The 15,253-nt window shown below is 33.8% G+C and overlaps 2 protein-coding genes across 5 annotated transcripts; one reads left to right on the forward strand and one right to left on the reverse strand.

Annotated features, from left to right (window-relative positions):
• Window positions 1–6,295: 6,295 nt before the first annotated feature.
• Window positions 6,296–9,674, reverse strand: LOC145008886 (Tetratricopeptide repeat (TPR)-like superfamily protein). 4 transcript variants are annotated; one of them, XM_078967511.1, is made up of 9 exons: window positions 9,502–9,673; window positions 9,196–9,303; window positions 8,794–8,978; window positions 8,470–8,702; window positions 8,124–8,373; window positions 7,895–8,040; window positions 7,519–7,724; window positions 7,302–7,426; window positions 6,296–7,058 (listed from the first exon to the last, which is right to left on the reverse strand). In XM_078967511.1, exons 4-9 carry the CDS (start codon window positions 8,602–8,604, stop codon window positions 6,478–6,480), a joined length of 1,443 nt encoding a protein of 480 aa, XP_078823637.1. In that variant the 5' UTR covers window positions 8,605–8,702; window positions 8,794–8,978; window positions 9,196–9,303; window positions 9,502–9,673; the 3' UTR covers window positions 6,296–6,477. The 4 variants fall into 4 exon arrangements, with proteins under 4 accessions (XP_078823637.1, XP_078823636.1, XP_078823635.1 ...); XM_078967510.1 differs by having other exon boundaries at window positions 9,196–9,319; XM_078967509.1 differs by lacking the exon at window positions 9,196–9,303 and having other exon boundaries at window positions 9,502–9,674.
• Window positions 9,675–9,775: 101 nt separating this feature from the next.
• Window positions 9,776–12,298, forward strand: LOC145008888 (Exostosin family protein). Its single transcript, XM_078967513.1, has 4 exons — window positions 9,776–9,898; window positions 10,375–11,072; window positions 11,157–11,413; window positions 11,509–12,298. The coding sequence occupies exons 2-4, from the start codon at window positions 10,427–10,429 to the stop codon at window positions 12,058–12,060; spliced, it is 1,455 nt and encodes a 484-aa protein (XP_078823639.1). The 5' UTR covers window positions 9,776–9,898; window positions 10,375–10,426; the 3' UTR covers window positions 12,061–12,298.
• Window positions 12,299–15,253: the final 2,955 nt, after the last annotated feature.

Raw genomic sequence — 15,253 nt, forward strand, 5'->3', positions numbered from 1 at the left:
TAAAAGAATCAAGAAGAAGAGAATGGTAAGTCCCCTAGAATCAAGAGATATGAAACAATATATATCTCAAGCTGATAGACAAAGTGTTCTACTAAGCGATATACAAAGAAAAGATATTAATACAAGTAAACTATATCTAGAAAGAAATAAGTAGCAACACTTGGAATGAACTGTTACACTGTATTCGGCTCTAGATAAAAATACTCCTATAGTATTTTAAGTTGTATGTTTTGTTCTATCGATCTCTTGTTGTATATAGCTTGGTAAGTTTTAGGTTTGCTGCAACACCACAGTCACTCCCAAACACATGTTGGTCATGTCTTAAATAAATATAGTTGATCAGGCTATATTGATTACAGACATGCTTACATAACTATCTAGGTTTAACTGCAACGTCCAACATCTAAATACTTTTGTTTTGTTCTACTTGTGATACTGCTTCTGGTATGTATATATAGTTGTATACTTCTTATAAAATACTTATATTTTAAAAGTATACTTTTTAGTTCAGAGCACTTCGGCCCTTTAGCGTTTATAGTTGTATACCATATAAGGTTTCGTATACTTAGTTCACTATAAAAAATAGCTCTGATACCAATCTGTCACACCCCCACACCGAAACAGCATAAACGTTTGGGGGTGGAGGACGTCATGTACAGTATCACAACAATTGCATCATAGTAATAAAAGTAAACACTACCATTACATTAAGATATGAATATTTACATCTGTTTGTTTCATAATTTGAGTACATCAAAAGTATAACAAAATATATATAAAAGACGTGACTTTATACGCTCTATCTTTCCAAAAGCTTATGGGAGTACATGTCTACCGATTTCCTAAGAATACAAGCGATTTTGAAAGAGTATCAGCATAAAGCTAGTGAGTTCATAAAAATGTTTTTTCAATGAAAACCTATAATGGAATTGGTAAAAATGTTATATGCTTCCCAAGAAAATCCAATATTTTCTAACCTATATGTCATTACTTTGTTATGTTTGAAAACTCTGGTTACTACCAGTATGTATAATAGTTTTACTAAATAAAACCATGTATTGTATCCCTGGAATCCTCCAGTGTAATGTATAGTAGTTCTATTAATTAAAATAAAACAAATGAATAATGAAATCCCATAAACAAAAGTTAGTTTATACTATTATGAGTCGTATAACCATGCTTGATATGACTAGTAACCTCTACGACGTTCTTCAGGCGTCGAACGGTATGATATTTGTCACCCCAGGCATGCCTATCTAACTGTAGCTAGCAGTTCAGGTGTAGGATTTTAAGTCCCGAATAGATCTATTCACAAATCTCACGCTCTCCCTTCAGGAGACTCTGGTTATACTAATGATAGGATTTAGCTAGTACCTCGAAGGGCACAATTGAAGTGTTGTCTCGCAATCCTGTATATACTAGTTTACGTGTCGTTTGTATTGTTCTCTCGTATCTGAAACCATTTGTATGTTTTGTAGAGTAATAATAATTATACTTCAATAATTATTTAGTGTAGTATTCTTGAGATATGTTTGCAAATGAATAGGTTCTGAATCTGTAAACTGTATATTGAAATTCCCAAACTATACATATTATAGTTTGCATGAAATGTTATGTACTTGGTTCGTATATTGATCTGAAAACTATGTAATTATGATTGTAAGTTGAAAAACGTCCCTTTTGCTCAACGTGTTACAAAAGGGATGAAATATCAAAATATTTTATAAAAATTTGGAAATCATTTGACTGTATCAATTGCATAAGTTTTAAACATGCTGAAATTCTTTTGTAAATAAATTCACAAAATCATTTGTGTTTGGCTTGTATTCCCCCTGAAAACGTTAAAAAGAGTAAAAGCATAGGGGTATAAACTCACTGTTGGTTGTGTGAAAGTGTCGGACTGCAAAACTGGAATTGAGGACCCTTGTGTTGTACGCAAAGTTAACAAAATCCTATCAATAGTTAAACACATATTTGCATCCAAAATTAGCGATTTTATTAGATAAAGTGTTGGAAAAACACTTGCTTTCGGTTAAGGAATGTTATCAGGACTCGATTGAATCGGGAAAAGCGGGTTTTCAGCCAAGATTCACGGTGTAGGGCTTATTACGGCCATGATGGGATTACGGCCATGAACTGTTCTCGGCCGTGAACTGATCTCAGCCATGAACAATTTACTACTTTTGAAGGGTTTACGGTCTTTGGAGGTTTGAAGGGTTCACGGCCCGAATTATGAAGATTTGAGGGGTTCACGGCCATGAACTCAAGAACACGATGTTTGAATCGACAAAAATTAGGTGTTGATGCTCCAAAATGTGTTCTAAGGCGGATAGAATGATAGATGAAGAGAAAATTTGTGAAATCTTGAGTTTTCGGGTGGGGGCTTTTAGAGAGAGAAAGTGTGTTCGCTTCCAGAAAAGTATAAATGGGGGTAGGGGTCATGTATATATATAGGTTGGGGTTCAGCCGTGTATGGGTACACGGCCGTGATCGGGTTTACGACCGTGATCGGGTTCATGGCCGTGAACACCGGTCAAGCCAAAATTGCTGATCTCTCAGAGCAAACTCGGGTCTTTCGCGCGTTTAGTTCCGACTCATATATATAAAATTTAATTATATAACTAAATGATTCTCCAAACCATAAGAATTTGATGGAATTAAATAAAATTTCAAAATTTATTTAAAAGAATCGGCTATCGTTAATGGAAAAAGATTCGGGTTGTCACATTTATACCTTCAAAAGCTCCTCAAGATTGACTATATCCATTTTCTTGAAGCTAAAAGACACTCCAAGCTTCCCTGGCAACTTCTCCTTCTTGAATGATCTCTAAAATGACCATAAAACTCACTCCTTAAGCTCAAAAACCCTCTCACACAATATCTCAGCTATAGGTGGACGAAATGAGGCTAAAGAGACTGATAGGGTTTGGTCCAAGAGGCTAAAAGGTGTTTAAATAGGGGTTAAATATGATATTTAGGGTTTTGGCCCTCAGTTACGTATGCCCGACATACCTTACGTACTCCCCACATACGCAAAACTCCTTCGCGATCCTTCTCCCATAGTATGCTAAGCGTACCCTTAGGTACACCCAGCATACGATAGAGACCATTTTTCCAATTAATTCATTTCCAAGGGTTTAAAAGGTGTACCTGATTTGGAGTGTTACAGTATTTTAGGTGAGTCTTTTCACCACACTCATGAGTCGAAGGCACCAAGGCCCGCACATTAATGGTTACTCAATGATTTGTATGGGAATATGTAATTGTTTGTTATTAGATTTATATGTGTAGACCATGGGAGGATCCCATGGCATGTTGTTAAGACTATGGGAGGAGCCTATGGCTCATGGATACAAGACCATGGGGGTAGCCCATGGCATTCCAAAGAAGACCATAGAGGGAGTCCATGGAAAACTTATATGTATATATTTGTGCATGGTATTATGTGATTATATGATTTGTGTGTTTTGGGAAACTCACTAAGCTTGTGCTTACAGTTTTATTTAATGTTTCAGGTACTTCTATTGATAAGGGAAAGGGCCCGTCTTGATGGCGTGGCGTGCATTCTCCAGTGTTTCCACATTTAGTTTACATACTCTGAATTTTAAAATAATATGGCTATGTAATGGGATATTTGTACTCCTTATGGTTGATGTTTATGAAATTAAAAGTTAAAATTTTTCTGAAAAATTAGGGTTGTTACATCATCTTTTTGGGTAGCTATCTCACCTGTGGTTACTCATGATTATGCATTCTATGTAGGTTAGCTAGTAGTGGGATTATATGTTGTAAGAGGACTGGTAGGCGGTAGTGAGATGTATGATTATTGTTTGCATGTATTATGTGCCTAATTGATCCTGATTGTTGATATGTTAACATGTGTGTTCGGTTTAAGTTGAGGCGGTCATGCTTTATGTTGTAGGCCAAGATACCCTGTTCGTGTCGGTTGTAAGCCAAAGGCATGGAGGCTCGGGAGGAGTAGTTGGGGTTAAAGTGGACCAGTGTAGACTGAAGGCTAAGAGACCCATGGCGTCTCGGATAGACTTCAGGCTGAGAGGCGTACCAATCAGGCCGAAGGCCCAAAGAATGGTCCAGATATGCTGAAGGCCCTATGAGGCGTTCCAATCATACAAGAGGTTCTGTGAGTGTTCCAGATAGTTTGTAGGCCGAAGCGGCGTTCCAGTCAAACTGAAGGTTGTATATGCATGTTGTTTGTTATTATGTTTATGTGGTGGTATTTTGAGGGGAAATCACTAAGCTTTATGCCTACCCATTTGTTTATGGTTTTAGGTATCCTCGGTGATTGCGGGAAGGCGAAGGCGGGACTGTACACACTCATCAGCAACACTTCAGATTCCGCGTTTTCTATAATACTCTGATTTTTAATAAATGTAATTTGGAATAAATGGTTTCCTTAAATAATGGATTAATAAATTGGAAAGTTTTTACCTTAATAAAAATGAAAAATTTTGGTTGTAAAAATGGGACGTTACAAATCAAAGTTGGTAAATCTAACTAAGTTGTACAAAATGGATTTTAATGATTCGGAAAGGGTATATCTTGATGGTCAGCTTGAAACATATTATCAATATTTGATTGATAATAAGAGATTTGTTAATTTAAAGGGCATTAAGGAATTTTCTCGTTTGAGGGTGGAAACCGGTAAGCGTTGTCACTTCCCTTGGTTTATAGGTTATTAAAGTTGACATTGGTTTTTTTTTTCGGTACAATCGCAACCACTGAATGATGTTTTTCCACAATGAAACTCTTGAATACCGACTTGCATAATAAAATGGGTGATGATTTTATGAACGATGCTTTGAAGGACGTATGGAAGTAAAGATTGAACGAGTAATGGAGCGCTTTAGAAAATAGGTAAACAAAGATCTCAACTTTAAATGCAAGAATTTTGCGCTAGTTATATCTAATGAAATTTTATATATATATACTACAAGGAGTAGCACAAAACAAGATATATATATATATATATATATATATATATATATATATATATATATATATATATATATATATATATATATATATATCTTGTTTTGTGCTACTCCTTGTAGTATGTATCATTGACAAGAGTGAGTAAAAAGAAACAAGAATGTACTTTCCAATGTTCATAGAGCCACCATTAGAGTGTGAGGTTGGGCCAATTCCAAAGCTCATCAATAACGTCAATCCATCAAAATACAGAAAGACTATGTGTATTGCAAGCTAAACAAGCTTCCACAATATTATATACGTGTGTGTGTTTATATTGTGATTTACTTGAATATGGGTTGTCCCATGTAATACTAGACTATTAGATTTCGGTTTAAAGTTCTTTTAGCATAAAACTAGTTGAGTGCATTGGTGGATTCAAGAAAGAAAATACCATATGGACATTATATAGTAACCCTAACACAAAACCTACATAAATCAATTCAAAACTTATAAAAAATTAAAAATAATGAACATTTAATGGACTTGCGCACATATCCATCAATTAACTAAAAATTCTAACATATTTTTTTTGTAAGAAAAAACATTTCTAAATTGATGCCACCAATTTTAATTTTTATCATTGTATAAATCAGTATATTCAAAATTAAGCCAACTAGGGCTACCCTGGCTGGTAGAGAGTAATACCTCTTGGAGTAGAAGCCCCCAGGTTTGAACATGAGCAAGAAGATTCTAACTGAGGAGTAGAGCAAGACCGGTCCAAAAATATAGCATGCACAGGGTGAAAAGAAAAAATGGGCCTCTAAAATTGAAAATAGACAAACCGTTATAAAATTCACTAATTAAAAAGCAAAACTATTGCCACAACAAATTAAAAACAACTAAGTTAAAGAAAAATATTTTTCCTAATATTTTTAGATAAGTTGATTTTCTCTCTCTCACACTCTCTCTCTCTCTCTCTCTCTCTCTCTCTCTCTATATATATATATATATATATATATATATATATATATATATATATATATATATATATATGTATATATCGTAGGAACTTTGGGCCCGTTAGAGACATGGACCATGGGCAGCTGCCCGGGTAGCCCACCGTCTGGACCGGGTTTGGAGTAGACTAACATACTAACCAACTAATCTATCTTACAAAAAATATATTTATAATTAAAATCTAGGTATACACATATCATGCTATATAGAGAAATATTGATTCTATTCTTTTTTACATTTAACTGTGATGAGATAACTTCTTTTTGTATTTGTAACTTTACAGAAAAAAAAAAAGTTTTATATTAACTGTCTAGAAATTTCTAACTTTTATAATTTTATATATGCATTATAAAAATAAAAAACATATATAAATAACCAAAAAACCTAGTGGCCTGCTATTACATATGTGAGATGTAAATCATGTATACAGCAGCACCGAAAAATTCATATTGGAACTGAAACTCTTACATTGCAGCTCCTGAGATTCGAACCTTCATCTGCTTATACACAAAAAGCAAACCACGAAACTTATACATCTAACTTCATATCCTTATGCATCGTCCTAAGAACCAACGACACTTGTTCAACTTGCTCCTTAGTGGAACAAGCCGAAAGAAGCACTCTCGCAGTTCCCCCATCCGGATAACATCCATCCGTGATCATTTCCTCAAATATTTCCAAACACTTTGAATATTGTTTCTTCCTAGAATACGCTCCAAGCCTAGAAGTCCATGTCACCACATCCCGTTGCAACTTCTTGGAGGGTAACAGTCGGAAAATCTCTTCCATTTGTTCAAAATATCCCGCACGTCCATAGATGTTGATCAAGATATTGTATGTTGTGATATCGGGTACGTATGGTTTGTTGTTTTCCATAACGGATAAAACTTGTTCCATCTTTTTGAAATGACCAAAACGCCCATAAACGTTTAGCATTGTGTTGAGCACAAATGTGTCGGGGTCGAGCCCGGACTTGTGCATTCTTGTCACTATTTCTTCGCATTTTATAATGTTGCCAACTTTTGAGTAGGCAGATAGAAGCACCATATGTGATTTCATTGTTGGCTCGATTCCTAGCCTTTTCATTTCCTCAAATACTAATCGAGCATCTACAGAAAGAAATAAAAAACAATCAAGAATCACATTTACAACATTGTACTTTGAAAATTTACCTAATTATAGCAATGTGAATGTCATAACAATTGCAATAGTGATTATGCGGTTGTTATGTACATAATTTTTGGAGTAGAAGCACCCAAAACGACATAGTTTTGACTAAAAAAAATCACTTTGTACAAAAATTTCTAAACTTGGAAACCACGTGAAAAACGAATTAAAAAGCTTTTTCTTACCCTCATGAAGACCAGATCTTCCATATGCATCAACCATGATGTTAAATGATGCTCTATCTGGTTCACATCCCATATGTTGCATTAATGAAAAGATTTCTGCAGCACCATAAGGAAAACCTGCCCGGCTGTTGGAAAAATATACAAAACTTCTTAAATTATGTCAAAGAAGATCATAATAAAAAACGGGACCCACAAGATGAAAATGTTAAAAGATTACCTGTAAGCTTCCATGAGTGCATTATAAGCATAAACATCAGGCTCAATTCCAGCTTCTTGTAGCTGCTCAAATACATCTTCTGCTTTCTCACAAAGTCCTTCTCTAGCAAATGCATTTATCAAAGCAGTGTAAGTACAAATATTCGGTTTGCACTTTTGACTCTTCATTTCATTGAACACCTTCAAAGCCATGTATGAACGATTTGCCTGAAAATATATATATATATATATATATATATATATATATATATATATATATATATATATATATATATAACACAAATTTAAAACCTAGAAAAAAGGTGAACAAGAAAAGAACTTCAATAGATAAAATATATTGTTTTTTTTTAATAAATGAAAACTGCAATTTTTATCACCTTCCCATATAAGTTTATCAACATTGTATACGTGTCAGTAGAGGGTTGGCAGCAATTTCTCTTCATCCTTTGAAAAATCTCTACAGCTTTCTGTGAGTTTCTTCCCTTTATCAGCCCATCAATATAGGCATTATACACCACAGCACCTGAAAGAAATAGCAATATACTTTAATATATTTATATTTATTATAATTTATATCATCCAATAGAAATTGCAATGATGTAATACTTGGTGGAAGACTGTAATTCCTCATTTCCATAAACACAGCTTCAGCTTTGTCTAGTAACCCAGATGTACAATAGGCTCTTAGAAGAAGGGCATAAGTGTCCTCAGTAGGAATGCATCTAGCTTCAAGTAGGTTGAAATAAGTAGATTCTGCTTTCTCAGGGGATGACTTTTGGCCAAAAGCATCGATAAGTAAATTGTAGCAAATGACATCTGGTTGGAAACTACTCCTGTACAATATCCATTCACACATCTGTAATGAGAGTAGATGTTGACAAATGATCAAACAAATGATCAAACGAATATGTCACAAATGTAATATAAAGACATGAAAATGGTTGTTAGTTACCAATATGATTGGGTCCCATCTTTTATTGAGACGAAATTGAACAGCAACACTGATGATATCATCCCATGTAGTGTGAGTGGGAGGAAGAGTATTAAGAGCATCGCATACCCTGTTCACATCAGTTTCCTTTTTCATGAAGTTCAAAATCTGTTGTGCATCAGGGCTCAAAACTGGAAATATTCCATCAACAAACCCTGATCCATATTTCCATCCTTGTCCTCTTAAAGAACCACCTATACATAAGCAATATAATATGCATTTCTTAAGATTGTTAAAGCAATAGTTTGGATTCTGAGATAATGAAAAAGGAGCTTTTGTAGATGCCTCTTTTCCTTGAAACTTTTTTATGATTGAAGTTTCTTAATTTCCCCTGTTTGTCTATGTAAAGGCTATCGCGTTTGAATTTATCTCTAGGCTGAGCATCAGAATTTCTTGCTGTCCATCCATGGTTGCAGTTGCAACTTCTTGGGTAGATAAGGAAATAATTTGCAGAAAATTTGATAGTCAGCCTACAAACAGTAAGTTCAACAGTAAGAAAAAAGAAATGGAATTACTTCAGAAAATATACATTACTCCGATACATATCTTTCTCATCATCTATGAAAAGTCCGATTAGAGATTTGGATCTTGTATTCCTATTATTTGATTGATTAATGTTAACTATGCTTCTGTTGATGGATATCTGTGTACTTATACTTGTTTTGAAGAACTTGCATTAAAGCTTACTGAGTTATCGATTGTCAAACACAAAAACTTCATCAGCATTGTACTTCGATTTTGATTTGTTCCATTCCTCTCTTATTTCCTTACCACTCATCACTAAATACATCTGCCCTGTAAAATTCACACCCTGAAAATGCTAATTACTCATTTATGGATTGTCAAACACCACAATCTCGTAAGCATTGTACTTCGATTGTTACTTTATTCCATTAATTCCTAGTTTGCTAATCAGTCGTCGATAAATTATCTTACCTGTAAAATTCTTAAAGTGGTTTTTATTGCAAATAATCGTGAGAAAGAGAAACTTACATGTAGAATTTGACTGAGGAGATGAAGATAGACCTTCTGTTGCTGTGGAATCGGTGTGAGAGAGCATGAAAATATCTGCAGAAAAATTCGGAGAAGAAAACAAATTCATATAATCATATCTCGTTGTGTAAACGGTCACTAGTTGTTCAAGCGCTGAAATTTTGGATAGAACCGGAGGAATTATGGTTGTAAAAGTGCAATTTATTTGTATAAAAATAACAAAAGTATAAGGGGGGGACTGAAATATCACGTAAAGTTAGAGGACCAAAGATAAAATTAAATTAAATCAATTTGTCACATAGATGCCTCTCAATTCCCCTGCACAGTTCCAGATTCCACAGTTCAATAGACGCCGTCTCCGGCAGTATCTCGCCGACCTCTCCACCGCCGGCAATCAGTAAGTTATACTGACACCATTTATGTTATCTGTATCAGAATCCTATGTGTTTATCCAGATCTCACCCAATGATAGCTCGACACTCCATTTTAGGTTTTACTACGTTCTGATCAGTTACGAATTTTCCACTGGATTCTTTTCTTGAATTGATCAACTTCTGATTATCGGTTTTTTGGATTTATTTATGTTTACATCTCTATCCTTTGTGTTTGTGTTTGAATCTGGTTAGGTTTGTGATTTAAAAATGTCACAGTTGTATCCCGTTTCTTCTGTAGCGAAATGCAGATTAATCAAATAGATTAACATTATTAAAGATGAACTCGAATTTGCTTTATTTCCGTAAAAAATAATATTTCATTGATTATTGAGAGTGATTTTATCACTATTGAAATCATGAGCATAGATTTATTTATACGTGTATAGCAGCATCAAACTTTCGAATGAACTTAATGATAAAATTGGCGTTTATGTTGCAGGAGTAATTAGAACTCTCTTCAGGGAAAAATGAGCTAAAATCAAGTGAAAACAATGGCGCCCAAATATAACAATAGCAACAAACCTTTTACATGTTCAATTTCAACATTCTTCCTTTCAATCTCCTTCCTTTTTGCCATTTTTCTCTCCCTCTTTCTTCTATCATCTAATCAATCATCCAAATCCACATTACTCTCTTCATGTCTCATTTCCACTTCTACCCCCGATTCAATCAAAGTATATGTTTCAGATCTACCTCGATCACTCAACTATGGTCTTCTAGAAAAATACTGGTTGCTATCCCATGATTCAAGACTAGGGAGTGAAGTAGACAACCAAATCCGATCAACCAATTCTTGGAACAATAACAAAATCAAAAACATTCCAATGTATCCCGAGAGTCCACTAATCAAACAGTATAGCGCAGAGTACTGGATCATGGGTGACCTGGCAACACCACAAGAGTTAAGAACTACATCTTTTGCTAAACGGGTTTTAGCTCCTGAAGAAGCTGATGTCATTTTTGTCCCTTTTTTTGCAACAATAAGTGCTGAATTACAACTTGGTGTTGCAAAAGGGGTTTTTAGAAAGAAAGTTGGAAATGAGGATTATGCAAGACAGAGGGAAGTTTTGGATTTTGTTAAAGGGACTGAAGCTTGGAAACGATCAAATGGTAGAGATCATGTCTTTGTTGTTACAGGTATTATTATCTTTCATCTTGTTTCCTTAATCAACTCTTCCTTTTTATGAATTCATATGCATTACATTATAAGCTTTGTAACAGACCCTGTTGCAATGTCGCATGTTAGAGAGGAGATATCTCCTGCCATTCTGCTTGTTGTTGACTTTGGGGGATGGTATAGGGTTGACTCAAAATCTGCTAATGGAAACACATCTGATCATATGATTCAACATACACAAGTTTCATTGCTGAAAGATGTTATTGTCCCCTACACTCATTTGCTCCCGAGGTTAGACATATCACAAAATCAAAAACGCCAAACTCTTCTTTATTTCAAAGGAGCTAAACATCGACACAGGGTATGTTCATGTTCATGTTCATGTTCTTCTACCTTTCATCATACTTTAAATTATCATATTCCAACATTATTCTTAGCAAAAATTGGTTTGTTTAGGGGGGTTTAATACGAGAAAAACTATGGGATTTACTAATCGATGAATCCAAAGTCATAATGGAAGAAGGATTCCCGAACGCAACCGGAAAGGACCAATCAATAAAAGGAATGAGAAATTCCGACTTCTGTTTACATCCAGCTGGCGACACTCCGACCTCGTGTCGCCTTTTTGATGCCATTCAAAGTCTTTGTATTCCGGTGATTGTAAGTGACAACATCGAGCTCCCATTCGAAGGAACAATTGACTACACAAAGTTTTCGGTATTTGTAGCCGTGAGTGAAGCCCTACAACCAAATCGGCTTGTGAATCGGCTCAAAAGCTATACAAATTTGCAAAAAGATGAGTTTAGACGAAACATGGCTCGGGTGCAGTCGTTTTTTGAGTACGATAATGGTTACCCGGGTGGTGTGGGTCCGGTCCCGGTTAATGGTGCGGTGAATTTTATATGGCGGAAAGTGCACGAGAAGTTGCCGGTGATTAAAGAGGCGGTGGTTCGAGCGAGGAGGAAACCGCCGAATGTGGTGGTCCCGCTTCGGTGTCATTGTACTTGAATTAAGAAAATACAGTAGAAATTGTTTAAGGGTTCGAATCTCAGCAACTGCAGTGTGGGGTTTAGTGCCAAAGTGGATTGAATTGTTATATGGGAGGTATCTTGTGGGGGGTTGTGTATCTGATTTACAATGATATATACTTTAGGTAATAGAATGATATATACTATAAGTATAAATTATTTGCATTCGTGTAATCTTCTATAAATACTAAACCTTTTGAAAATTTTTAAATTGATAAGCTTATTTTTTTTTAAGATAAAGAAAATACTTTTCTGTTATACTGTATTTATATTTTAAGATTTTATGGTATGTAATTCCTTTTATTTTGTAACTTTTTTAGATCATAGATAAAAATAATTCAACTATTGCGTATTTTGAATGAAATAGTATATGTTTACCAGTTTATATGCAATTTTTTCATTTAATTAAATTTATTTTGATAAGATAATATTTTTTTCCTTTATTTATCAATTTTACTTTATTTAGTTTTTTATTTATCATAACAAACAACATGTTTGAATGATTCATTTCAAAAAACCAAATATAACAATAAAATGTAATAATACATTATATTACAGTGTTATTATATTGTGTTCATTTTGATGCTTCATTTTGTTCTATCATACCAAACACCGTGTTAAAGTTATTACTTTAAAGTTTGTAGGCTCGAAATTATTTAGGAAAATATAGACAAACGAAATTTGAAGATTAAAAAGTTGCATTGGTTGTAGGTTATATGATACTTTTAAACTTACAATGAGATCTTAAATAATTAAAGACTGAAAGTTGAAAAAAAATGAAATTGCGTATAAAGAGCTATTCACTAAAATCTCATATATGTGACCCACTTTACCCTTGACCTCTTTTTTTGTTCTTTGTAAGTGCCACATGTTCTCTTTTTTTCACTGAAATCTCATATATGTGACCCACTTCATCCTTGACCTTCTTTTTTTTTTTTTTTTTTTTTTTTTTTTTTTTTTTTTTTTTTAAACCTATGTAACTAATGTAAGGGCCACATATTCTTTTTTTTTTAGAAGCGCATACACGTACACTTACGATTTTACTCCTAAATTATTATCTTTCATCTACAAGACTTGAACCTAACCTCTTTGGTTGAGGTACTCTTATCTCTGTCAACTTTTGATACCGTTAAGATAAATATCATTTGGAAGCACATGTTCTCTTTTAATGTGGTTTTTAGACGATAGCATTCTTAGGGACCACGCATGCAATTTTTGGAAACCATGAAGATGACTAATTTTTGAAAAATTAGACCGAAACAATACATAGATGTAAACCATACAAAACCATAAGTTACTCTTATATTTATATATGAATAATTACAAAAATGATGTAACATGTTTAAAGGACTAATGACATTATATGGTTTAAGAATTATTAACCCTAAAAACCTTTTTTCCAACTTTTAGCAAACATCTATAATAGATTGCAGAGCTTTTTAATTCAACTTTTTCCTACTTTGTTTTTCAATAAAGATAACGTTACGTAATTTAGAAAAAAAAAATCTCCCAATTGAATGACACTTTGGAAAATGATGGATGTAACTAAAGGTTCTTTTCACAAATAGCCGAATTAGATATGTTATGTGGCATTTAAATGCGGTGTTTCAACAACTCAACAAAAGTATTATATATATATATATATATATATATATATATATATATATATATATATATATATATATATATATATATATATATATATATATATAGTTAGGTTCAAATGTTTCTATTAACTATTATGTGCTAGAATGCACAGATCTGGACCATCGGATGGAATATAATGAAAGGTAATGATCTGAGGGTCTATGATAGTAGAATAGGATAACATATACCATATAATCACACAAATTTCAGCATAAGGGCATTTTAGTCAATTAACCTATATTAAAAAAGGGAATTTTCGGATTTTTAGGGATAATTAATTCCTTTATTTTTAAAAATCTGAATATTTTAAATTAATTCAAAATTAGAAATTCGATTTTATTCTATCAAAATTGTAGAATGTTAACCATAAACTAGTAAATATATTCGTCGATTATATTCTGTCAGAATGACAGAATGCTTAGTAAATACATTCTAAAAAGAATACACAAAATCAATTCTTGAACTAATAATATCCAAATAATTACATTGTGTGATTATGATTCAATGAATAATAATAACATTCTGAAAGAAAAAAGAAAAAAAAAACATCACAATCTAACAAAAACACTAATCTATTCTAACAGAATATTATTTTTTAGCAACACTTTATACATTGTAGCATAACACATTCTGATATAATACACTCTCGTTCTCTATGTTTTCTTCCTTCTCCACATCAATGTTAGCCTCTTCAAAACCTAAATCCACAAAGAAAACATAATCAAGTTTCAAAAATTAAAAAATTCAATGCATTCTAAAAAAATAAAAACTATAAATTCTGACAGAATGTACTTGCTGTTGACAATTATTCTCAAACATTCTAACAGAATACATCTATATAAAATAAATTCTAATATAATACATTACATAATTCAAGAGCTGTGATTGAATACAAAATTCAATAGCTGTGATTGAATCATCAACGACAAAAACAAACGTCAGTTGAATCGTCAACACACATCTGCATTCGTTACCAGTCAAGAACACAAGAAACAAACACCCATGAATTCCCCTATCAAATACCAAAACCCAAACAAACCATGTGTTATGTTCAAACAATCAAACCCATATCCCTTTCATTATCATCAATTTTTCCAGGAAACCCTAAACACAAATTCTTTCCTTTGATTTCTATCAAGCAATCAAACAAAAACAAAAATAAGAAAAAGAATTTTCTTTTACCTGTTGGCACAGTTCACCGGAGAAGAAGAAGCAGCGATCCACGAGCACCACAGAACCACCCTTGTGACTGCTTCCCATCAAGTTCCTCTTCTCGAGCAGATAAAGACAGAGGACCGAAGTCCTTTCTCCCCCTTCGTGAGTGGATACCGATCGACCCAGAAAAGAAAAGAGATCGCCGACGCAGCCCTTCCTGCCGGCTATCCCTCCCTCAGCGGAGCTGCTTCGCCAACTCAGATACCCTACCTCGGTTTGCATCTTTAATTTGGTTTCTTCCCCGATCAACTGAAGACGAAGACCTCGACTTCTTCACAACCTTTTCCCTTTGGCCTCGTCGACATAACTAG

The sequence above is a fragment of the Lactuca saligna genome, chromosome 8 (assembly GCF_052625555.1).
Source record: "Lactuca saligna cultivar CGN05327 chromosome 8, ASM5262555v1, whole genome shotgun sequence".
Taxonomy (NCBI): Eukaryota; Viridiplantae; Streptophyta; class Magnoliopsida; order Asterales; family Asteraceae; genus Lactuca; species Lactuca saligna.